At 51.6% G+C, this 25,284-nt stretch overlaps 1 protein-coding gene across 15 annotated transcripts; it reads left to right on the forward strand.

Annotated features, from left to right (window-relative positions):
• Nucleotides 1-5,288: 5,288 nt before the first annotated feature.
• FCRL1 (Fc receptor like 1) lies at nucleotides 5,289-20,287 on the forward strand. 15 transcript variants are annotated; one of them, XM_034667369.1, is made up of 12 exons: nucleotides 5,289-5,803; nucleotides 10,041-10,067; nucleotides 11,996-12,265; nucleotides 12,756-12,806; nucleotides 13,306-13,593; nucleotides 13,756-14,034; nucleotides 14,363-14,479; nucleotides 15,476-15,503; nucleotides 16,482-16,564; nucleotides 16,781-16,852; nucleotides 17,399-17,430; nucleotides 18,338-20,285. In XM_034667369.1, exons 1-12 carry the CDS (start codon nucleotides 5,773-5,775, stop codon nucleotides 18,407-18,409), a joined length of 1,350 nt encoding a protein of 449 aa, XP_034523260.1. In that variant the 5' UTR covers nucleotides 5,289-5,772; the 3' UTR covers nucleotides 18,410-20,285. The 15 variants fall into 15 exon arrangements, 11 of the variants coding, with proteins under 11 accessions (XP_034523260.1, XP_034523265.1, XP_034523261.1 ...); XM_034667370.1 differs by having other exon boundaries at nucleotides 5,572-5,803; nucleotides 10,041-11,139; XM_034667371.1 differs by lacking the exon at nucleotides 5,289-5,803 and adding an exon at nucleotides 6,246-6,487 and having other exon boundaries at nucleotides 10,041-11,139; nucleotides 18,338-20,287.
• The last annotated feature ends 4,997 nt before the right edge of the window (nucleotides 20,288-25,284 follow it).

Here is a 25,284-nt window from a genome sequence, read left to right on the forward strand (position 1 = left end):
TCATGTCAGAAAAGCAGGTTGGTGGGAATGCAAGTTGGTACAGCCACTCTGGAAAACAGTGTGGAGGTCCCTTAAAAAGTTAAAAATTGAGTTACCCTATGACCCAGTCATTGCACTACTGGGTATTTACCCTAACGATACAGATGTAGGGAAGAGAAGGGCCATATGCACCCCAATGTTCATAGCAGCATTGTCCACAATAGCTAAATCATGGAAGGAGCCGAGATGCCCTTCAACAGATGACTGGATTAAGAAGCTGTGGTCCATATATACAATGGAATATTACTCAGCTATCAGAAAGAACGAATTCTCAACATTTGCTGCAACATGGACGGCACTGGAGGAGATAATGCTAAGTGAAATAAGNTCTGCTATGAGCCTGCTTCTTCCTCTCCCACTCCCCCTGCTTGTGTTCCCTCTCTCGCTGGCTGTCTCTATCTCTGTCAAATAAACAAATAAAAAAAATAAATAAAATATTTTAAAAAATCTTTAAAATAAAAAGAAGCTGTGGTCCATATATACAATGGAATATTACTCAGCTATCAGAAAGAATGAGTTCTCAACATTTGCTGCAACATGGACAGCGCTGGAGGAGATAATGCTAAGTAAAATAAGTCAAGCAGAGAAAGACAATTATCACATGATTTCTTTCATCTATGGAACATAAGAAGTAGGAAGATCGGCAGGAGAAGAAAGGGATAAAGAAAGGGGGGTAATCAGAAGGGGGAATGAAGCATGAAAGACAATGGACTCTGAGAAACAAACTGAGGGCTTCAGAGGGGAGGGGGATGGGGGAATGGGATAGACTGGTGATGGGTAGTAACGAGGGCACGTGTTGCATGGTGCACCAGGTGTTATACGCAACTAATGAATCATGGAACTTTGCATCAGAAACCAGGGATGTACTGTATGGTGACTAACATAATATAATAAAAAAAAAAGAGAGAGAGAAAATAAAAGCAGGAGGGAAAACACTGGAGGTGATCCTTGGTTATCTGAGGAGAGAGAGGGAAAGCCTGAAAGCATGAGTGTAGAGGAAGTCTTTTTGGTGAAGTCAGAAAAAATTGTGGTTCCTGTTTGCTTAGGACAGGATGGCTGAGGTCTGCTAAGGGCCAGTCAATCTCTGTTAATAATTTTTAGTGGACACTTCCACTCGCGAAAGTGTCCTGGTTTTGATGATAAAATTCTGTGTTCATTTTAGCATTGAGGGATGGTTAATCCTTGAGAACTGTATTTGAAAAGATGGAGATGTATGGAAAGTAGGGTGTTGTTGTCCACAGCTCAACACTGTCTTTCCCCAAAGAGCGAACCCCCAAGGACCCAGCACGTGGATGAGGCGAGTCTGATTCCGTCTCCCTCCTCTAGGTGTTTCCCGCACTGCTTCTTCAGCAGGACCAGTCAGGAGCCTGCTCCGGGGAAGAGGACATAGACCGTGAGTAGTCCACAGGATGGGCCCACAGTTTGATTTGAATTCATGGCAATGCTCTGAAAGTTGCAAGAATGTCCTCATCTCTGATTTGCTCCTGGCGCAGGACCCCAGACCCAGCATGCTCCTCAGAGATGCTGCCATTTCTACTCCTCTCTGAACTCAGGATTTCCCTCTTAGTGTTTCTTTTCTTCTACTCTGACATGGGGCATCACATCCTGTGGGCTGACACAGGCCGGGGTCGGGTGTTCCCCGCATTCTGGCTGTGGACAGAGCGAGAACGCCTCTCCTCGCTGAGCTTCATGGCGGTCAAGGCACTCTGTCCGGTAGACACGTAACATGAGCCACAGGCAGAATGTAGAATTTGCTAGTAGCTATATTGGAAAAAGTAAAAAAGAAAAAGAAACAGGTGGAATTAATAATTTTAATATTTTTAAACTTATTATATACGAAGTGTTATCATTTAACATGTAATCGATGTAAACTTATTAATGAGGCATTTCACATTCTTTTGGGTTTTTTCCTCAAGTTTTCAAAACCCAGCATGTGAACTGTACTCACAGTGCATCTCAGTTTGGGCTAGCTAGGCATCAAGTGCTCAGAAGCCACGTGTGCTTAGGGGCTATTTCTTGGACAGCGGAGGTGACCAAGGGCAAGGTGAAGTCAGGGGGTCACATCAACCTTAATTCCTATCACTGGTAAAGCTTTGAAAATTACCCAGCATTTTTGAGTTGCAGATTCCTCATTTGTAAAATGAGCAAACTTTCTATCTCAGATTGCGCAGACTCAGTACGTCCCCCTGATTGCTCGCGCTCCGTGTGTTCAGTGCGTCTTCCCTTACCATCACTTACGTCACCGGGCAGAGGTCTCAAAGCCGTCGTGCTGTGCACAAATGCTTTGTTTTAGAATTTTAAAAAATTACTCTCAAGCATTTTAAAGGTAGTCGATTTTACATAAAACTCCAAAATTCTGGCTTCGGTGAACAGCCCGATGATTGGACAGCATGTCCTTTGAACCTCGTGGCAACGGCCACCTGCTTCCTCCGATGGGCTGAGCCTTCTGCAGTCCCTGGGCCCCAGCTGGCCCCTCCCCTCCCCCAGGAATTCCCACATTCTTAGTAGAGCGCACGAAACCTCCCATGGTTTCTCCTCCTCTCTCTGTCTCTTCAGCCTCATTCGTCCTTCTTCAAATTGTGTCCCAACAGCCAAGCTTCAACTATCTGCACAACACCTGGCCGGTGCGTGACATGAGCGCACATGCACCCTTCCACTCTGCACAGCGTTCCTTCCGCCTGGACAGCGGGTGGGGATCCCTCTCATCGTCGGAGAGCAGCTCACACATCGCACCCTCTGCCGAGCCTCCCCTGTCCCGACACCCGCTCGCTTAGGCTCCCGCTCTTACCGCTCGACCAGCACTGGCTCAGGCATCACGGCTTTCACACTTGCCAGGGTGCGGTTTGCTCTTCAGTCTTCCTTGCCGACCGCGCTGTGAGTTCCCTGCCCTTGAGGAAAGCGTGTTTCTTGCCTACATGTACTCGGACTGTAGACAGCGCGTGGCAGACACTGCCAGCTTCTGGGGACAAGGGACAGCCCTTGCTTGCTCGCCCACGTGCATGGCGAGAGGAGGCAAACTTTCGATGTCTCAGCAGCAAAAATACTTTGGAGGAAGTGGCTTAGCTGTGTGACCTCAGTGGGTTCTCATAACTCAGCAGTACACGAGGCAGGCTTACCATCCCGGCCCAGGCAGTGTGGACAGCCTGGGGCCTCTGCAGCAGGGACGGAACCTGGTGTGTGGATGGTGGCTGATGACAGCATGGTGAGGCCTAGCTTCTCAAGGAAAACCCAGGTGTCACGAAGCCACACGTGCTTGATGGCTTCTCCTAAATTTATTAGTCAGGTAAGTCGCATCTCCTTGATAATTTTCTTCCCGAGGCAGGGAGAGGAAAATCCGTCCCGTTTATGGAAGCATGAGGAGTATTGGATGTGTACCCCTAACAGTCCATGGCGGAGGCCCTATAAACACATGGGTAATGTTAATTTGAAGATGAAATCAAAGCAAAAATGCATGTTATTGCCCAGCTGTAAATCTGCTGCAGAAACGTGCCTGCTTTTCCTGTGGTTGTTACCACACCAGCATCTCCAGGCTCACAGCAAACGTTTATCTCTTGCCCAGGCTGACCGAGGGCTGCAGGTCCGTGGAGGTTCTGGGGCTCGGCTGGGCTGGGCTCCAGGCTGTGGGCGGGGTTCAAGTTCCCTCTGTCTCCTCACTTTGGAAAGTTGATCGAACGGGCAGCCAAGCAAAACCGGGCAAGCACAGCGAGCGTCTGATGGCATGCGGCCATGCCTTGTACGCCTACCCCGCTGGCCAAGGCACGTCCCAGAGCCAAGCCAAACCCCGTGACTCCGGCACGTCCACTCCTCCCAAAAGATACTTGAGTGAGTGGCCTGGTCATGAGAAAGCACGTATAACTCCCTTACAAGCAGGGAGCCGAAAGTTGGAAGCAGGCATCCAGTCTGTAACAGTGACTTGAAACGAGTTTCTTCTCTATGGGCCCCATTTGCTTCAACCGTAATGTGTGGGAACGAAGAGTCTTCCTTCCGACCACATATCTGGGCACCGTGGCCTAGCCAAGCTGACCCAACATTAACCATCCCAGCCTCTCCTACAGAAAGTGAGGCCCTGCTTGCTCGACGTGGCCGGTGAGCACCGTACATCCCCCCTCGGCCGTGAGCTCTGGCATCTCCACGTCCTCATCACTGCTGCACGGGCCACAGGCAGATTTTCCAGCAGAAGCACCAGCTCAGTCTTGCCCCGATGTCGGAACCCCGGTGACAAAGCTCTTCCCGCATCCTTCTCCTCCCCAGCAGTGCACCTCTGGTTCCCCGCCTCCCCGCCAGACGTCACCCCCGTCTGCCGCAGTGGAATCTTTGTGCTGGTTCCTTGGCTTGCGTTTCATGAGAGTATCTCACAATTTATATGCACGCGACCTTTCTTTGTGTGTGTGTATGGCGAGTGTATAAAAATAAAGGTGTGAGAGAGCTTAACAAATAACATGCAGCATTTAAACCGGAGCAGGAGGCGGGGGGAGGGACTTGAACCTGAAGGGATTGCGAAGATGTGCACGGGAGCACAGACGGGGAGGTGAACGCAAGGTCCGCACAGACCGCCATACGCGCTGGACCGAGAGGGCTCCGCGCTCCTCAGTGAATGAGAAGCCTTGGTCCTGAAACTCTGAACAAGGCAAACCCACAGCCAGGCAGGCTTTCCTGAGCCAGCGAACAAGGCAGGGGCACTGTCTTTGGGAATTCTCTGGGGCCTCCGGGCAGTTTCCAGCGCTGCTCCCTCCTCCTCCAGGGGCTCAGCACTGGCCATGCGACCACGCGTCTCTCTTCTCATGCCTTCTGCGACTCCACATCCGCACTTGGGCGTCGTTACCGAACGCTGTCTTGCCATGACCCCTGATAGCTTTGCTTCCACACGTTATCTGGTTCTTAATCCTAGATCCTCAAAGACTCAAGAAATGTTGGAAACTAAGATGGTTTATTCTTTCCAGGTATGGTCTGAATTACACGCAGGCTCCTGGTACCGAGGACCTGGAGCCCCATTGTCCTCCAGGGAGCGATGGGAGAGATGACACACACCTGATCTGGGGGAGGGGAGGACCGCCATCACACCTGCCTGGTGATCTTGGCAAACTGTCCCCAAGGCCCAGAAGGTAATTTACATAGGCTCATTTCCTGCATTTCACTTACAAACATCCCCCCGGGCAGTAATTTCCTGTGATTCTGTTTTCATCTGTTTCTGCTTCACTGACTGCTACCTCATGAAAGTTTAAATACGGGTGGGAGCCAGTACCTTACCAACAGTCTGACCCTGTACCCGTCATCGTCCATCACGTCCTGCACATAACCCCGGTGAGAGCCCATCGGCCCCAGCTTGGCCGTTGCCGCACAGAGTGACACTGTGCGGCTGCAGGGCAGGGACCCGCTGCCTGCAGCAGGACCGCCGTCTGAGGAGCGCTCATCCAAGTCAGAGATCGCCTTTGGGAACGGTGCTTTGAGACACTGCCGAGGGAGCCCCGGTGGGCTAACGTGCACTGTCTCCGAGCTGTGGACATGGAACGAAGCTGCAAGAAGGAGCGTCCTTCATTGTCCCGGCCCCCAGTGGAGAGGAAGTAGAGAGGGGCCTTGGGAGGGCTCTCGCTCCTGTAGTTCTGCAAACGTGCCGCAGCGCGACTTCCCATCCTGGTTTCCTCGACCCTCGGCCAAGCCGCTGCGTCTCCACTCAAGCTGGATTCCTCCTTGGAGGAGAAAGCATCTCCAGTGACAGTCCCCGACCGGGTCTTCATGCTGCTGGGGCTCGTGCTGCTGATGTGCGGTGAGTAGGACATCCAGGTCCAGGCAGGACCTCCCGAGGTCTCCGCCTGCGCCCACGGATGCCGAGACCTCAGCCTCCAACCTGCGGCTCGCAGGCGGGCAGCAGCTGGTAACGACTGGAAAGCCAGGTGTTTGAAGAGAACTATCATTTCTCTTTTTATCTCATAGGAAGTGTTCAGTGGCTGTCCTTCCTTCCGACATGAATTCTGTCTTTGCTCTCACTGTTGTCAGTCGCCACAGGGATGATTCACACAACAAACCGGGCTCTTTGCTCCTTGTCCTCACCGTCAACACCCTTTCCTTTGTCTTGCACCCTTGGCCCCTCATTCCTGCCATCAAACCCTCGGACGGAGCGTCGCCAACAACGGCTCACTTTCAAAACCCCTGTTTTCAGCCCCCCACCCCAATCCCACCCAATGGCCACGNAACGAAGCTGCAAGAAGGAGCGTCCTTCATTGTCCCGGCCCCCAGTGGAGAGGAAGTAGAGAGGGGCCTTGGGAGGGCTCTCACTCCTGTAGTTCTGCAAACGTGCCGCAGCGCGACTTCCCATCCTGGTTTCCTCGACCCTTGGCCAAGCCGCTGCGTCTCCACTCAAGCTGGATTCCTCCTTGGAGGAGAAAGCATCTCCAGTGACAGTCCCCGACCGGGTCTTCATGCCTGCTGGGGCTCGTGCTGCTGATGTGCGGTGAGTAGGACATCCAGGTCCAGGCAGGACCTCCCGAGGTCTCCGCCTGCGCCCACGGATGCCGAGACCTCAGCCTCCAACCTGCGGCTCGCAGGCGGGCAGCAGCTGGTAACGACTGGAAAGCCAGGTGTTTGAAGAGAACTATCATTTCTCTTTTTATCTCATAGGAAGTGTTCAGTGGCTGTCCTTCCTTCCGACATGAATTCTGTCTTTGCTCTCACTGTTGTCAGTCGCCACAGGGATGATTCACACAACAAACCGGGCTCTTTGCTCCTTGTCCTCACCGTCAACACCCTTTCCTTTGTCTTGCACCCTTGGCCCCTCATTCCTGCCATCAAACCCTCGGACGGAGCGTCGCCAACAACGGCTCACTTTCAAAACCCCTGTTCTCAGCCCCCCACCCCAATCCCACCCAATGGCCACATGGTGATTGTAACTTCCCTTCTCAGCCCCAGGGACTGGGGCTTTTCACTGCCCGCGACTGCCCTCCGCGCCCCCACCGGTGGCTCAGCTCAGGTGCCGGGGCTCTCACAGCACTCCCCTGGCCGCACCCTCCTAATCAACACGCTTCTCTGCGTGCTTCGCACCAGTACCCAAGCAGCTGCATGTGACTTCACACCAAAGCACCATCCCGTTGACTCACATGCCTTTAAATGGAGGGCCCACGTCTCCGGCGGCCCCGGCAGCGCTGGCGGCGCCCCTACGACTTCCGACTCAGTGCCTCGCTCAGACCACTACGCCCACCTTCTCCGTCTCCTCAACTCCTCCTTCTTACTCTCAGTTTAGATCTCCTGCATGTCACGAGGACTGAAAGCCATCAGAAGAGAATGTCCTCACCTTTCTGCGGTCGCGTCTGTAAACCGCCCGCCCCGCCGTGTGTCCCCAGTCAGGATGACACCATCCCGCGTCCCGTGCAGGACGGGACTCCTCCCATGTGCACTGGGTTCCCCGATGCTCTCGCTTTCTCGGAACCATCGCTGTGCCATCACCACGTTTCTTCATTCTGGGTTAGTCTCATAAAGAGACAAACACGCCACCATGTCTTTTCCCCAAGACAGTGGCAATGAGCCTTGACAGCGTCCCACTCCCTTTCACAAAATTTCCAGGGAGCCGCTGGGCTTGCTTCATCTCCTCCTGCCCTTCCTGTCTTAAACTCATTTTTAACTTACAACATAGTAACATTCACTTTTATGATACACCATCTCTAATTTTCTAGAAGGACTTGCAGTCATGGGAGCCCCAGCACCATCGAGACGCAGAACGTTTCCATGTCCTCAAACACTCCCTCCTGGCCTCCATCCCTCCGGCGTCAAACCCAACCGGTTCCTAAGCACTGGCGACCACTGGTCGCTTCTCAGTGCCAACGGGTCCTCCTTCCCCTTGGCCACAGCTGTCCACCTTCCATCCCCACCACTGCTCCGGCTGGGACCACTCACCCCCTCCATGTCACCCCGGCCCAGCTCTGTTTTTAGCTTCCTTTCACTTGGCCTCTCAGAGGTAGTCCTTCACTCTGTCTTCTGGAAGCACCTCTTCCCTTGGCTTCTGGAACAACACACGCTGCTGGTTTTCTATTTCAGTCAACACCTGTTGCTTCCTCACCCACTTTTCCAAGGCTGGTGCCCAGACCTCAGGCTCCACCCACACTCACTTCCCAGCCCCTTTCAGACACTTTATGCGCCACTTTGACCTTAAGCTCAAGCTTATTTCCCCAGTTCTGGTCTCTCCTCTGAGCAGCTTTCATGCATTCAACGGCCACTCAGCCATCCCGTAGACACCTTGCACTCCACACGGCCAAACACATGTCCTGATCTCCCATGCGTTCCCCCCACTTAACCTGCTTCTCCTGGTGACCGCGCCATGCACACGAATGTCACCTCCGCTCTTCCAGCAGCTATAGCAAGAGTCTAGGACTTACACTCATTCCTCTCTTTCCTCTACTCTTGACTTCCAATCCATAAGTAACTCTTATTGATTCTACTTGGAAATTTATAGTGGAATCTGGCCCTTCATGGGAGGCCCTGCCTAGCCTGAGCTGGCATCTTCTGTCTTCCAGACTAAATTGCCACTAATGTCCTCCCGGTTTCTCCTGCATGACAGTGTTCTGTCCTTCTTCCAGGATAAGTGTGATTTTACAAACTTAAGTGGAGTCCGAACTGTCCACAGCTCCTCATCATACCTGGAATGAAATCCAGACCTGGTGCCAAGTCCAGGCAGCCCTCCATGACTGGTTCTGACCACCTCTACCACACCAGTGCTCACTGCTGCCCCTCTCTCAGCTCCGGGGGCACCACCTTCTCCTCCCCATTCTACCACGAGCTCATTACTTCTCACGCCATTTGCATTGGCTAGTTCTCTCTTGGGGGTGCTCGTTCCCAAACACTCAGAAGGCAGCTCTCTACTTTCATTCTGTTTTCTACTCAGTTGACATCTATCCAAAGACTCAAGACTGTCCAAAGATACTCAAACTTATTTCTCAGCTTCATCTCTCCTATAGCACTGATCACTCTCTGAAATCAGGCTATATGTTGAGTTTTTAATTGGGTCTCTCCCCCTAAATTCCCTGACAGCAAAGACTGTTGTTCACATTTGCTCCTGCAACCCTGGCCCCACGTGCAATGCCTGGCACGCAGTAAGCGCTCAAAGCTATCTGTACTGTGGACAGATAAAAAACGCGATTTTCACGTTAGCCCCATCAGTTCCATTCTCCTACCTGAAGAACAAATTATTCACACCAGCTTTTAAGCTTGAACATCTCAGACTAACCATGAGCTCAAATGGGTAGTAATAATGGGTAATATTTACTGCATGTTAAATACATTCCAGCACTATTCTAAGCATTTTATGGGTGTGAACTCATTTAATCCTTGCAGAAGCTCTGTGAGGGAGGTCTATGATTACCTGCATTTCACAGAAAAGGAAAGTAGAGCACAGAGAGGTGGAGCATTTTCCCCAGGGTAGCACAGCTTGTAGGGGAAGAGGAGGCTTCAGGTCCCTGCCTCTGCCTGCAGAGCCTGCATCTTCCCAGAACGTTCTGTTCTTGATCATTATGCCACCATACCAGCCAAACCCTTGGGGCTGGGAGAATCTTTGGAGAAATCTAGATTCCTTCTGCGGACCTCCACTGCCGGGACATTGGTGAATAAAGGGCATCAAGTTGGAGCAGGAGCCTGGCTGTTGTCACTGCAGTTTCCAGGCACGGGTGGGGTCATCTGGACATTTGAGGGAGGGATGAGAGCCCGGGGCTTGAAGGAGCCACGGAATGAAGGCAACATCTCCTAACTACGGATGGGAGCAGTGATCGGAAAGGATTTCCTGATCACAAAAGGAACTATGTGGTGACGGGGAACGTGGGAGAAGGAACAGAGGTGAAGAAGGAGGGACGAGGAGAACAGTGGGCAGGATGGAAGACAGAGAGGGGGAAGGGGGAGGAGGAGGAGGGAGGGGGGCTGTGGGAGGGCACACAGAGAGCAGTCCAGGGGGAGGGCAGCCGGGCTGCAGGGGCTGCCTGTTTGGGATCCGCACCCGTACTGACCTCTCCCGAATTCTCTCCTAGCTCCAGCCTGCGGACCAGCCAGGGAAGGTGAGTGGCACTTCCCCCTTCTCTCCACAGTCCACGGGCATCATGTCGCTGGCGCCCATGCGGGAGGTCCGGGGATGCTGTCTGCCATCTGGTGACGGCCGCCGAGTCTCCCATGACCGCAGCTCCCTGGGGCCCAGACTGCTTGTGTTCAGGCCAGCTTCTGCAGCTGATACATGACCACTCAGCTAGGGGAGCCGGTCTCGCCCCCACCTTCTCAAAACCACAGTCCTTTCTGTGGGAAGTTGCAGCTCGGGAAGGGAGCCGCGGTTGCACAGCAAGTCCCTGGGTGTGGAAGATGGACCTTAGGGGATCGCCGCCCTCCCAGCCTCGGGGGCAGCAAGGCCCCGGTGTCTTCCCCACGGGGTGCTCCCCCAGGAGCGACGCAGGAAACGCCGCCGTCGCACATCCGCGGAGAACAGGACAGTCGGTCCCTGGGCCACGGGAAAGGAAGTAGCCCCTGCCCCCTTCCCGTTTCCAGCCCGGCTCTGCAGCCACAGCTGTCGCCCGTGCGACTTCTCCCTCAGACCCCGGTTGGCGCAGACCCGCCTCGCTCTGATCCTGATTTCCCAGACGAAGAGAGAAGGAAGCTTCCTCCCAGAAGGAACCTTCCACTGAAGTGCCTTTCGATCCAGGATATGTCAGAACTGCTCTCTTACATGTAGAATACTGACCACAGGGTGTGAGGAGGCGTCCTGTCCCCTCAAGAGCCCTGGCCCCACGTACAGCTGGGGAGCACAGCACTGCAGGGCCAAGCCAGAGAGACTCAGAACCAGCCCAGGCTTCTGGGACGCTCTCCCAAGGTTTGTCCATGCTGAACTCAGGCCGTGGGTTAATGCCAACACGCCCTGTGCCTGACCCTGCTTTTACCCCATGAGTGCCCAGTCCGAGCCTAAGCAGAAATCCAAATCCACATCCAGAAGAAACAAAGCTTCCACTACCAGGAGTTCGCCAGGTTTGCCTGGAAGACCTGAGAAGTATTCTGAGCTGCAAGACTGAGCTCCAGCCCTTGCAAAGTGCCCTGTCCGCCGTCCCACGCCACGCCACCCGCCCCATTCAGAAGAGTGGGGTGCAGGTGCCTAGATGCCTTTTCTATTCCTTTCTCCGTCCTCACTCCCCTGGGGACTGCAGTCTTCCAAGGAGAGAAGACAACCCCTAGTGTCAGGAATTCCAGGTCCCAGCGTGAACGTTCTGGGTCCAACACTGGAATTGAGTGTTCAGAAGGCCCAGGGTGAAGTGCTCCAGTAGCAAAGGCGTGAGGGTGACGGGCGTGGCTTGAGGGTGACAGGCGTTGGAGCAGTAGTCACCTCTCAGGGATCGAGAATTATTGGCATTTTTATCTGGTGAGGGGGAAAAGGCTTTTCTTAGGAAAATTGCTAAACTTGCCTGAAGAGCAGAGGCTCTGAGGTTGGGTTCGCACATGCCCCAAGAGCTGGCGTACCCTAGCTGTCCTGACAGCTGTCCTGACAAATCCTGTCCGGGATTGGACGCTTCCCCGGCGCTGCCGCTGGGCAGATGGGGGGAGGCAGGACCCAGATTTGCCCCTCTGCTGTCCATCCAGAGAAGACCCCCTTCTGCCAAAACCGGAGGCATCCTTGAGGCTCAGGGTATGGACTGAAACTGCCCCTTACGACCCCGGTTTGTACGAGGTTTGCGCTGCGTCCCAGAGCAAGCAAGCTGGGTGTGTGTGTGCAGCATTTTCAGGCAAGCGCACGCCTGTTCCTTCCATTCGGAGCAGCAAATGTCAAAGAGTGGGAACCAGCCGGAAGGCAGAGGTGGAGGGAGGAGACCCTGCGCAGGGGCAGGCCATACTGGGGGGGGTGGTCTCTGCACCCAACTGGCTTGATACCAAAGGCTGAGAACACAACATGCCTCTCACGGGAACTCTGAAACCCATTGCCCTGGAATATGTCTTTCGTCCTTCTCTCTAGTCCTGCTTCTGACAGCCCAGCCCTCTCGGCCCAAAGAGGGGAGCTCAATGACCCTGATCTGTGAGACCCAGGGCACTTCTCGGAAGACAGATGCCCAGCTCGAGTTCTGCTTCTTCAAAGACGGCCGGGCCCTGGGGCAGGGCTGGAGCAGCTCCCCGAAGCTCCTGCTCCCCACGGTGTGGAGGGAAGACTCAGGGTCCTACTGGTGTGAAGAAAAGACCACGGCGCTCAGAGCCACACGGAGCCCCAGGATCCAGATACAGGTGCAAGGTGAGCGTGGGGGCCTGTGCCAGGGCCTGACACGGGGCCAGCCGCGCGGCTGCCCTTCCCTCGGGGGGAAGTAGCTGTTGGAGACAAGTCTGAGCTTCTCTGCTTCTCAAAGTCCTGAAGGGATCTTCCCTCATTCCTGCCAATCTCACTCAAGTGCGCAGAAGTGTATTTAGGAACCCCTCACGGCGTCCTCCCTGTGCTGGAGAGCGGGGGCCGGTCCCTGCATAATCACGGCCCCTGATGGCCAGAAGCTCGCGCGGCACCCTCCACAGCACGGGAGGACACGCGTGGCGGTGGTGGGGAGTCACGGGAGCTACAGAGAAGGGAGAAGTCAGACCCGCGCGGTAGGGGCAAGCTTTGGGCACGAGGCCATCAGAGGAGAAGCCGGGGCTTGGTTTTGAAAGAGAGGAAGAGAAGGGGGCATTTTGTGACTCTGAACCATGTCACTCCGTGCCTGGGTGGGCACGCTAACGTCCTCCCCCATTCTCAGACAACGATGCGTCCATGGTGCCTGGAAGAGGATGTGGACTACCTCCAGAAGGTTGGCTTTCCCACCCTTGCTCAAAACTCAGCACTGGTGAGGCCGGACTGGAACAAGGAACCACCGGGCAGCAGGCCCTGCTCTAGGCCCCACGTGCTTTATGTTGTGGGACCGTCCCAAATGTAGGAGATAACTAGCATTCCCCCCTGCATTGTATGGATGGGAAACTGAGTCTCAGAGAAGTGAAGTGATTGGATCCAGCACCCGGAGGAAGATGCGGACCCAGCACTCAAGCCCGGACAGCTTGCTATGCCACCTGTGCCGTGGCCACCAGAGTGAGGGTTGGAGAGGCCAGGATCCGGAAGCCCCACTGTCCCGGGTGGGGAGGGGGAGCTGCAGTGCTAACAGTGTGGGCTTTTGCACCCTACCCCATCCACCAATCAGCAACAACCCCCTAGAACACCACCACCCACCACTAAACTGTATAAATTATTGACTTAACTCAAGGCCTTTGCTTCCAGGACGGTCACGCCCCATGTGTCACTTTGTGTTTGTGTAGGCGTCCCCGTCTGGAATGTGAGCTTGGAGGTGCAGCCTCCAGGGGGACAAGTGCAGAAGGGAAAGAAGCTGGTTCTCATCTGCTTGGCCACCCAGGGCACAGGAGACATCACCTTCTCCTGGTACAAAGGGGCCCTGGGTTTGAACCTGGAAACAAAGACCCAGAGCTCACTGGCCGCAAAGTTTGAGATCCTGGCGGTGACAGACAGTGACACAGAGAAATACTACTGCACGGCCGACAACGGCTATGGCCCCAGCATCAGCGAGCTGGTGAGCGTCACCGTCAGAAGTAAGTTCCATGACCTTCTGCCCCGCCAGCCTCTCCACTCTCGGGGCCCCACATTCCCTGGGGCACCCCAGGGAACTTTGGCGGGGCTGAGCCTCTGTGGGCGGGGATTACGAGTCTGTCACGGTACGGGGACCCTCTCGGACGGCCCCCTGTCTCCCTTAGGTCCAGTGTCCCGCCCTGTCCTCACCGTCGGGGAGCTGGGGGCCCAGGTCTTCCCTGGGGACACGGTAGAGCTTCACTGTGAGGCCCAGAGCGGCTCTCCCCCGATCCTGTACCGGTTTTATCACGAGGATGTCATCCTGGGAAGCAGCTCGGCCCCCTCTGGAGGAGGAGCATCCTTCAACCTCTCTCTGACCGCAGAACATTCTGGAAACTACTCCTGTGAGGCCGATAATGGCCTGGGGCCTCAGCTCAGCGAGGCGGTGCCACTCACTGTCACAGGTACAGCTCAGGCTATTGAACCGCGTTGGTCAATGTCCCTTTCTAGCATCCTGGGAGAGTTTTACGGACCCCACAGTATTTCTGGCGCTGTGCTACCAACGATGGAGGGTCTGAGAGTGGTGCTGTCCTGGGAGGTGTGTCTGAGGGGCACAGACGACATGAAGGCTTGTTCCTCTCTCCTGCCGTCAAGTCACATAAGGCAATCCCACTGCCCCCACCCCCCTGGCCCAGGAAGAGCAGACCTTGGCGTCATCCCACACCCAAGACGTCTGCTTTCCCAAAAACAGCCCTCCTGCACGACGGCTTACGTGCAGACCTCTCCCCTCAGTGCCTACGGAGGACAGGAAGGAACTTCTCGCCTCGGGAATCCTTGAGGGACTGTTTGGCACCCTTGGTCCCACCATTATGGCCCTATTGTTCTGCTGTTGGCTCAAGAAAAGAATAGGTTAGTATTTATAGATTCTGGTATTTTGTCACTGTGACCTTTGTTTTCATGGAAATAGGCAGGACTGGGGAGGAGAACGCTGTGAGGGACGGATACGTCCTGCCAGCCCGCAGATCCGCTCCCGACCCCCAGCACGGGAGCCGTGTCCATCACTCTAGCGCGGTGTCTGTGGTCCAGTCCCCCACTCTGTGTGTGATCAGGTGGGGCTCGGCCGATGTCTGGTGCTTCTGGGATCTAATTTTCACCCCAACTCTGACTCTATTTAAAATAAGTAGTCAGCTACTAGAAGAGAAACACGGTTGGCAATTCCAGCACCGCTGACCACCCCCCAGTCCAAGTCAGCCCCTCAGTTCTCCTCCCCCAGCGCATCGACAGGTGCTTATCCCGCTTTCTGGAATGCTCGTCCACGCCTCCTCACGTCTGCTCACGGCAGGATCTCTCCTACTTTTCAGCCTAAATGCCCTTCTCCCCCAGAGGTTTCACCCAGTCTGCAATTCTCTCATTCTGTTCTTCCTCAGGGCCCCAAGGCCTTTAGCCTCACCCTGGCTCGCGGTTGGTAATACCTATTCCCTTGTGCATTTAACCTTGGACTCCTGCTCTGCACGGAGCCGGATGGAGACGATGCGACATTCTCATTTACATTCCATGCTTGTCCGGCCCCGCGGGGCACCTCACCCATCTGTAACGTGCCCGTGCCCGCCTCTGAGGACTGTTGTCATGACAGCAGCAGGTCATGTGTTGTCAAAACCCAAAGCAAGAAACACACTCGGTGTTCGGGTTCAGAGGCTCAGGCACAGGTCCTGGCTCTGGGCAGCTCGGCTGGCCACTCTGCGCTGAGTGTCTTCACCCGCAAAGTGAAGGATCCGTGGAACTGATGGCCGGATGTCCTCTGGCACGCGGTGGCCGGCCCAAGGAGCAGGGCCCGCACAAGGGCCATCTGAAAACTGACCAACAGATTCCCCCTTTGACGTGTTTGCTCATCTGCTTGACTTGTAGGAAGACGTCCGGCCCGGGACCCGAGCAGGTGAGGCTTTGTGCCCTCTGTGTGCTGATAATGCAGGAACCCCCATCCTCATGGTTTCCAGTCGTCCTCTCTCACGTTGTGTGTTTTATTATCCCAGCTTCCACACCAGAGGTCTCCCACTGGTAACCGAGGGTCTGTTTGCTCTTCCTCTTTGTTTCTCCATTAACTAATTAGCTCAAGTCCTTCCATCTTTCTTCCTAATTCACCTCCCTCACTCAACTACTGTGACCCATTTCACATGTTCACCGATGAATTGATTCATTCAATCAATTAACCTATGTCAGAGGGTCGGTGAGCCATTCTGATGAGGCAGGAAAACAGGATCCCGAGATCCTGAAAGTATCTCAGAGGCATTAAGACATATGCACGTTTCAATCATTCAGACCGGAGAGTGATAACGGTCCCGAAAACTTGCTGGTGACGTTCTTTAGTTTAGAGGAGGAAAAGACTTTTAAAATGCATGCATCTGGGGACATCAAGGTTTAGTTGACATATTTTTATACTGTGTTGTTGTTCATGCTGACAAAAATCAGGTTATTTTCCCAATTTGAGCAGCCGTCTTCCAGGGCTACATATGCACAAGTTCACTTCTCTCCCTTCCTCCAGCTCCTTGTTCTGCCTAACAACCTGTTCTCTGTCAGGGGAGTCCGTATTTTTCCCTCGGTATTCACCAAGCACCCACCATGGGAGGGGCACTATTCTAGGTGCGGGCGGCCCCACACTGAGCCCACCAGGTAAGAACCTGCACTCGTGGGCCGTGCACGCCAGGGCTGCTCTGCCGGGCCCTGCTCGGCCCGGGTACAGGGCTCGTACCGCACAGTGGAGCTGACTGCTGGTTTCCCCGCAAATCAGCGTTCTGCGCAGGACCCTTGCTAACAGGCTTCTCTCCTGCAGTGTCTTGCTCACAGGCCTGGACGGTATGTCTGGGGCATGGGGGGTGCTCTCCTGCAGAGTTAGCGTGTGTTTTTGTGTCTGCAGGAGCCCTCCCAGCCCCGTGCCACAGGTGTCCAACTACGTCAACTCAGCTGCACCCCTGCAGGAACCGTCTGTATATGAGAACGGTGAGGCTTCCCAAGGATCTGGCCCGAGGAGCTGGAGGGAGCCGGGGAGGGGCAGTGGGGTGACGTCTGCTAGCCCACCTGTGCCTGCTGTGCCCCAGCCGCCCCGCCCACAGATGGCACGTCTGTCTTCGTGGTGACGGGGTGTAGGTGCAGAGTGAGTAAGTGGCAGGAAGAGAGGACGGTGTCACCATGCCCGCCTCCTTTCTTCTCCTTCAGTGAACGTCGTAAGTAGCGGGAACGAGGTCTACTCTTTGGTGTACCATACGCAGCAGGAGCGGCCAGCAGCAGGTGAGACGTGAGGGACTGAACGTGTCTCTGACTCTTGTCTCCCCTGGAAACAAGATGATACTCAGTGTTTGCAAATGGCATATGGCGGTGCTCCCCGGCGCTGCTGCTCTGCCTTGGAGCTGGCTGTGGGCTTTGCTCTGCTTCCTGAGCGCTGGCCTCGAGTCTGGGAGCTGCCCGAGGAGAGCCCAGTGCTGGCATGGGCTCAGCACCTCCGGTCGGATGGCAGATTGGGGTGGCGGTGTCCGCCTGCCCTCCTGGAGTGGCCCCACTCGCTGCTGTTGTCCCATCCATACCTGGTGGGTCCAGAAATGCAAACAGTGTAGATGCCCAGAGGGACCCACTGACCCGTCCACCTCTAGGCTGCCCGTCGTCCTCTATACGGTAAGGAAGTCTGTTTGCGATAGGCATAAAAGCAAGACTAAAAATAGTGACGGAAATCAATCCTCGGGAAGTAGAGAGGAGGAGAAGAAGCCTTTATTAGCATGACTTTAGCGGAAGACTTGAAATATAAACAAAATCTTACAGCACACACCTTCTATCCCACAGTAGAGCCCCGGAGGACACAGAGCTCGGACCAGGTGAGTGAGAAGCCCTATTGTACTTTCCTCCCTGCTCTCCTTTCTTTCTTCCAGGGACTGGTTCTCAAACTCTTAAAACCATGGCCACTTAGGAAAAACAAAAGGTTCTCAGGGCCCATCTCTTCCCTTATCTCCCCACACAATGGGAAGAACATTTGATTGTAACAGCAAAGCCTCACCGTGTAAGGGAATTTTGGAGGCTGGCAACAGAGACGTGGTGATTTGCGCTTACGCTATGGTGCCTGGCTACCCCCAAAATTCTTTTCCTTGGGGGATCTTTATCCTGAAATACTGCTGAACAACACACACACCCCACTTTGTGTTGGGAGGTTAACCACACAAGCGGTGGAAAACTAAATTAATACTGGACAAAGCTACGTAACAGTGATTTGTGTCATCTCAGTAAGTTGTAAACCTTGAACAATTCAGGACATCACTGGTGATACAAAGATACTTCCAGATAACTACAGGAATTCCAGCTCCACATGTGTGCAAGGACAGTAGGGGCTTTGTAAGTTTGTCAAGCGTGGCGGGGGTAGCCAGAGGTCTCAGGACAGAATCTGTGCCCTTGGTAAACTCCAGTGACACGCTAGATGTCGTTTATGAGTACGAAGTCCGGACATCCTTAAAAAACGACAGCCCGTGGCGCTGCCTAACGGTGGCGCATTAGAACGGGGGTTTGCACGTTTGGATGAGCTTCGGCTCCCCGGGGGCAGCTCTGCAGCCCACCAGTGGGGCACGGAGCCTTTGACAATGTTCACCTGGGGCCAGGCTTCCGAAGGCTCCAGGTCGCGTGCTGCGTGGCGTGCCGTGATAGGACACATCCAGGCTGGTTGGGGAAGAGAACCAGGGCAGGCACGTGCTACCTGTCTTCTGCCCTGTCCTACCCGTGTGCCTTTGCTTTCAGGACGCCGCAGCCATCTATTTTCGGCTGAAGAAGGCAAGCGTTACGGACGTGGACTATGAAGACGCTATGTAACGTCCTGGAAGAGCTGCTCTTTGGAGACCGTCCCTGACCCCAGCCTCAGAGCCGATATGCTCTTAGGATCCTGGGTCAGTCAGCCTTCCAGGACTTCTCATCCAGGTGCTTCCCCCCCAGAGACTATCCCCGCACCTACCATGACGTGGAGGTGGGTCTAGCCCTGAAGAAACCACCCAAAAGAAGCACCGTGAACGAAGGAGTGGGACCCAACTCCTACTGGTTCTTTCAGGCACAGGTCAAACTGTGCTCTAGTTTCTTTCTAGAAGAGGAAACAGGGTGGGTGAAAGAACTGGGGACCTTGGGGTGGAGGGACAGTGAAGCTCACTCAGAGCCCATAGACATGAGTTAGCGATTCCGCAGGGCGGCTGCTTGGAGATGCGCGCCCGTCCTCTCGTCCGAGTGCAGACGAGCTCTGTGCTAAACTCCGGAACAGAACTCCAGCCCTGGGGCTCCTGGATGGCACAGCGGTTAGGCGTCTGCCTTCGGCTCAGGGCGTGATCCCGGCGTTATGCGGTCTAGCCCCGCATCAGGCTCCTCCGCTATGAGCCTGCTTCTTCCTCTCTCACTCCCCCTGCTTGTGTTCCCTCTCTCGCTGTGTCTCTATCTCTGTCAAATAAATAAAAAAATAAAATCTTTAAAAAAAAAAAAAAAAAGAACTCCAGCCCTGACACCTACATGACTCATTCTGCTTCTGCAAGAACTATGTGACTCTGTGCATTTGGGGTCACTGCTACCAAATTAGAATCCAAAGTTTCGTGAATAGTTACTGCGGGTACATTCAATTTTAGTGACATACTTTGTACACACGGACGCATCTGGGTGCCCCCGTATTTATAACGAGATACAATCTTTCTAAGTTTCACCACATCCAAAGTGCTGTGTTTGTTGCACCTCTAAAGGCTTTATGAATATAATTTTTCTTCTTTTAATCACAAACTTTAAAAAAATGTGACAATACAATGCAAAGTCTATGTTTTAATTTTAAAACAATTATACACCAACTCTTAAAAATTAAAACAATTTAGAAGTATATAATGTAAAATGTCGGAGCCTTCCCTACGTCTCACAAGTGGTACCCATTGTTTAAAAACTGAGCATTGTTAATTCAATACTACTGTAATATATTTTAATCTTTTCAATGCTGATGGACATTAGGTGGTTTCCCAAAATTTTATGTTATAAAAACAATGCTAAGAAAAGTGTCCTCGCACGTATGTATTTCTGGGTTCCTGCTAATCCCTCTGAAGGATAAATTTATAAATCAGGGACTTGGGCATTTTAGGTTGTGCACATTTTATGTTTTTGTTTAATACTCTCGAACGGCTCTGCTGTGTCAGTGAACACATCGACTGACAATGCACGAACCCGTCTGGGAGAGAAAAGTACCATTGTTACTTCAATTGAAAATTTTAAAACGACTAATGCAGTTGAGCATTTTCCCCATAAATTGACTGTTCATTTGTAGTTCTTCCCAAAGTTTCCTGTGCTGGCCCTTTATGCATTTTCTCAGTGTTCATTTGCCGCCTTCTTACAGTTTTTGTAGGCACTATTTATCACTTATACACAGCGAGGGGCACTCAGTGCCATCAGACTGACAAATCCACACACCCAAGTAACCCAAACTCTTGTCGGGATATAAAATTTCTCCATCATTCCGGAAACTACCCTCACATTCCCTCCCATGTGATTTTGTTCTAAAAATGTCCTTATATGTTCGTATCATGCTTTCATAATTGTGAGATATATTCATTCAGGGTATCATATGTATGTTTGGTGGGAGGTAAGAATCTGACTTCTCCTGTTTTGGATTTTTATATTATATTTTTTATATTATGACTTTACTTTTTGGAATAAAAAAATTGTGTGAGATAGAGATTGAAGTATTTTTTTCAAACACATATAAATTATCTACCATTATTTATGAAGTAGTCTCTTTTTTTCTTTTATTTTCCTGCTACCTTATCTCATCCAAATAAAAACACATCCGACACGAACTTCCTGTTTAATACTTCTGCTTAACACTAATACCGTTTGAACTTCTGTCCATGATGACTTTTCCCATCGCTGGATGGTCTCCAACCACATCCCTGTGTTCTTCCCACACGCCCCGGGCCGTCCCAGCTCAGGAGCTCTGCGCACTGGCCTGTGCCGTGATGGTCTTCCTCCTGCACCCTCGCTGGCTCTCACCTCCTCAGCTGCATTTCTCACTTGCATTTCTGTTTCTCGCCCATGGAAATGTTTACGTTTTTCTTTTTTAGGACAAATGTAGATTTTTATATTTTATCTGCCACCTTGAAGTATTTGGATCTCAGGGAGGACTCCAGGAATGAAGTGGGAGTCCCAGGCGACCAGAAGCTTGAACTTTTTTCTGGATTTACGCCTGTGTTCCACCATTTACTAGATCTGCAGTTTTGATCAAATTGGTTAACCTCTACGTATCTCGTCATGCTTAGAACTGGGATAACAATGGTATCTAATATGTGATGCTCTCTTGTTCATTACATAAATCATTTTGTTTAAAATGCTTCAAGGTCAGCTGATGAATCACTGAACTCTACCTCTGAAACTAATCAGACACTATATGCTAATTAATTGATGTAATGAAATTTTAAGAAAGATTTAGAACATCTGAAAAAAAAATAAAATGCTTCAAGGTGTATGTGCACACATTAAGTGCTCAAAAAATTATTATGATTATTATTATTCAAATTTCCCTTTTTGTTATTTATACCACTTTACTGTGATGGGTGTAACACTTCGTTTTATTATTTCAACAATCTTAAAATAGTTTAAATGCATTTAATTTATTGTAATTCTTAGGTAGTTCTTCTGCCTGAAGTTTTAGGTATTTAAGTCTGCATTTGTCACATATTTTGAAACTTGTTCATCATAATTTGCTGGGGTTTGTGACTGTTGATGGAGAGACGTCCTGTGCATGGTGAGTTTCATGTGACCTGTGCTTCTGACTGTGCCCCTCAAAAGCCATTTGGTATGTGCTGCTTCTAAGTCCTGGGGGTGTCCACTGGCCCGGGACCACGTTTTATGATAAATCCTTATTCCCGGAGCCCACCCACGGGAGTGGCACAGTCCTGGGGTTCTGACATCTCAGGGGAAACTCTATTTCCCTCAGAGCTAGTAGAAAGACAAGGTTACCTGTCATCTCTGTGCTGGTGGGTGAATTTTTTCCCCCTCCAAGTCACTCTTTCATTAAAAGGAAAGTCTTCCGATGGTCCAGATTTTATGTGTTTTGGTTTCAACCTTCTACCTTTTGTAGACCCAGGGTTTTGCCTCTGAGTTCCAAGTGGACTAAATGCTAAGCTCACATAAATTATCTAGTGTAATATTTTCTCCTCAGGGCACCAGTAATGTCAATTTACACGTGTAACACTGTTTTCACTTCTTTTTTTTTTCTTTTCTTACCTGTAATGGAGGATATTTCCCTTCTTTTTTACCTGTTTAAGTATGCATTTTAAAAATGATGTAATATTTATCCAGCCCTGAGTGAATGAAGGCACGCTTCCTCCGACTTGTGATTTACCACCTCCTGAACTCGGAAGGAGTCGTTAGCAGAGTAAGTTAGAAGAATGAGCAGATCCCTTGAAGGGAAACCAAAACCGAAACCAGAAGTACAATCCGGACCTTGGTTCTTGGTCTTCTGCTGCTGGGAAGACACCCAAGGAAGCTGCCTTGGTGGCTCTGTTAAGGGTCAGTGTTATCAGTGCCCCAAGGGTCCCCTCCACCCAGCTCACACATCTACACTTAGAACAGAAACTAGAAACCTTCAGATTGAATTGTCTTGATCCCTGGGGGCCCCCCACCCTGGCTGCCACCCCCAGGGAGCCCAGGCCCCTTGGCAGGAAGTATTTTCACAGACCGAGGGAGGTCTGCTCCCTATCGCAGATGCCGCTCAGATATTTACCCAGAGCCTCACTAAGTCTCCCTGTGCCCCTCCCCGCCTCAGACTTCCAGACCGGGCTGCCCTCGATCCCCCACCGTGGCAATGGCAATGCCTTCTTCAAAAAGGAATTAATAATAATTTCTACTGACATTGAAGAAAATGATCTTCCTCATGAAGAAGAAAACTTTGAGATCTATACACCTCTCATCTCCTAAACAATGACTACCTGAAGCTCAGCTTATTCCCGTCCTTCTCAGATTGCCTGGGGTAGATACGTGGATAATTCTCAGAGACCCCGGATCTCTGGAGCTGCTTCATCTTCACATCTGCCGGGGAGGAAATGGACAAAAGTTTCCAGGCATTCTTGGTCCGAATTCCCTGCCATGCTGTGTGGACTATGGGGGCCCATCAGAATTCTAGGAATTAATGAATTGTATAGTAGAGAGTCTTCTGGGCAGAAGGTCTGGGTCTGCCTCAATAACACTCGGACAGTGTCTCCAGAGACAACATCAAGTTTCCTACTAGCCGGTTCTGCTCCAACAAACATTAGCACCTCCAAAAGAATGTATCCCCTACCCTGGACATACAATTTCTAGGTCGAGCCCCATTCAACAAAGACCTATCATGTTGCTCAAGGTAATTATAATAGCAACTGAAATTATTACTGTAACTGCTCCCACACGAGGATGATGGCGGTGACTTAGGACCACGTCCACTGCCACGTATGCAGCAATTCCTGTGGGAAGTGATTGCGTACATTATGACATTTAATTCTATCATCGCGGCCTTGCAGCCCCAAATTCAACCACATACATCCAGAGATCTCGGAAGTTGACCGGCCTCATTTTCTCGTTGTGGCTATCCTGGTAATCGACTTCCTCAAATGGGAGATGGTATTTACTGTGTTGTGAGTTCTGGTTCATGAAGAGCCTGTTTGTGTCTGTCTCAATCCTGACACACCCCACCTTGGCATTGCATCTTGTGTCCCTTCCAAGACACCGAACAGAGTTGACAAGGACACTGTCGCCCCGTGTCTGACATAGAACCCTAGTGTATGCTGCCACATGCAGAATGTCCAAGTCAAGGGTCTACCTGGTCAGTCCCAGAGGCTTTCGTGTCTCTAGGTAACTCTGCTTCTCTCTGGCACCTGTGACTCCATCTTGCTGGTGGCCCAGTAACCTGGCACAAGGAGTGTTTGTATCTCTCACTTTGGCCAATGCACCCCCACCCCACAGTTTCACTTCCACCACTGTAACCTTGAACTTGAAGTTCCTTTGTCCTCCAACGAACCGCTGAGCTCCTTATCTCTGGCTGCAGCCCCTACTTTGCATCTGAGTTTAGGTGGGCCTGCAAGTTGTGTCCGTCCACATGTAAATGTCTGCCATCTGTCAGGCTGGAACACCAGATGGAACATGCTGGTCACCTTAAGAACACGCTGCCACCCCAGTGGCCCACCTACCCACTGTGGCTTCTCATTTCTCTTCCCCTGAATCACTCACTTTCACAGAAACCACACCCCTACCATTTGGTAATACCATGAGAAAAAGCGAATTCTCAACTCAAGAGCCACATGCCCATACAGGACAGAAGCAAACCACAAATATTTAGAAAAATCTGCTCAGATGTCTATGAAAAACCAATACCTACCATCAGCTCTTCCTCCACTTTTTACTTACGCCTCTTTCTGTATTTTCTTTTTTTTTTAAAGATTTTATTTATTTATTTGACAGAGATAGAGACAGCCAGTGAGAGAGGGAACACAAGCAGGGGGAGTGGGAGAGGAAGAAGCAGGCTCATAGTGGAAGAGCCTGGATGTGGGGCTCGATCCCATAACGCCAGGATCACGCCCTGAGCCTAAGGCAGATGCTTAACCGCTGTGCCACCCAGGCGCCCTTTTCTGTATTTTCTTCTTTAATTCACTGTCCTCCATCAGAACCCTGTGCTGTCCTGACTGGGCAGGACGAGGAGGAGCCACAGGCCACCGAGAAGCCCTTCCAGAGGCCAGGGCTTGACGAGAAGCTCAGTGAGCAGCTCTGGTCCCAGGGAGAGAAACACTTACCCTCTTCCAAACACAAGTAAACCATTTGCCCGTGCAGAAACGTAAAGTAGCCTGCTTGATGCACTCTGAGGTGAGAGAGGCTAAAAAAGATGGGTCTTCTTTTTTATGAGTCTTTTAGAAATATACAAATAACGTGTGTTTCTTGTAAGAACACCAGAACACAGTGATAAGCAAAAAGAGGAAAATAAAAACCACCTTTAATGACATGAGTCAGACATAATCACACTAGCACGTGGGTGGGTGTGTACTGTCCCACACATTTTTTTTTAATTGGCTAATTGGTGGGGAGGATGGAGTGCAGCAGATAAATTGCGTTCGGGAGCTCTTTTTTCCTTAACAGTGTATCGTGAACAACTTTTATTGCTATTAAATATTCTACAGAGTCATTTTAATGGCTGCTTGAGAGTACACTGTTTGACATATAATTTATTTTGTAATTGCTTTTTTGGGTATTTTTAGCACTTTCTTTCTACACTACTCTAAGCGAGACTTTGATGATACGAAGAATGACACCATTGACGTCCATCAGCGTTTCCCAAAGGAAAGCTATGTTTATGGAGGGCGACAATGTTAAGTGTTCACCTGAGCAGATGGCACTGAGTCTATGATTCAACTCACGATCAGTCAGTCCCCAGGTTACAAATACCTATGACTTTATGATTTAAAGTTTCATGCTACATACAGTCCACAAAAGCAACACGTATCTGTGTGTTCAGCCTGCCCGAGTGGGCTGTTACATACAGCGCTCACGGGGACCACATCTAATCAGAACGGGAGTGATCACAGAGTGTGGGGATGTGCGCTCTGGAAGTTCTAGCTGCTTTGGGAGCGGCATGCCGTCCAAAGAGCAACATGGATTCGAACTACGGAAGAGGACAATGTTTTCAATGATACAGAGCACGTGTTTTGAATCTT

The sequence above is a fragment of the Ailuropoda melanoleuca genome, chromosome 8, assembly GCF_002007445.2.
Source record: "Ailuropoda melanoleuca isolate Jingjing chromosome 8, ASM200744v2, whole genome shotgun sequence".
NCBI classification, from domain to species: Eukaryota; Metazoa; Chordata; class Mammalia; order Carnivora; family Ursidae; genus Ailuropoda; species Ailuropoda melanoleuca.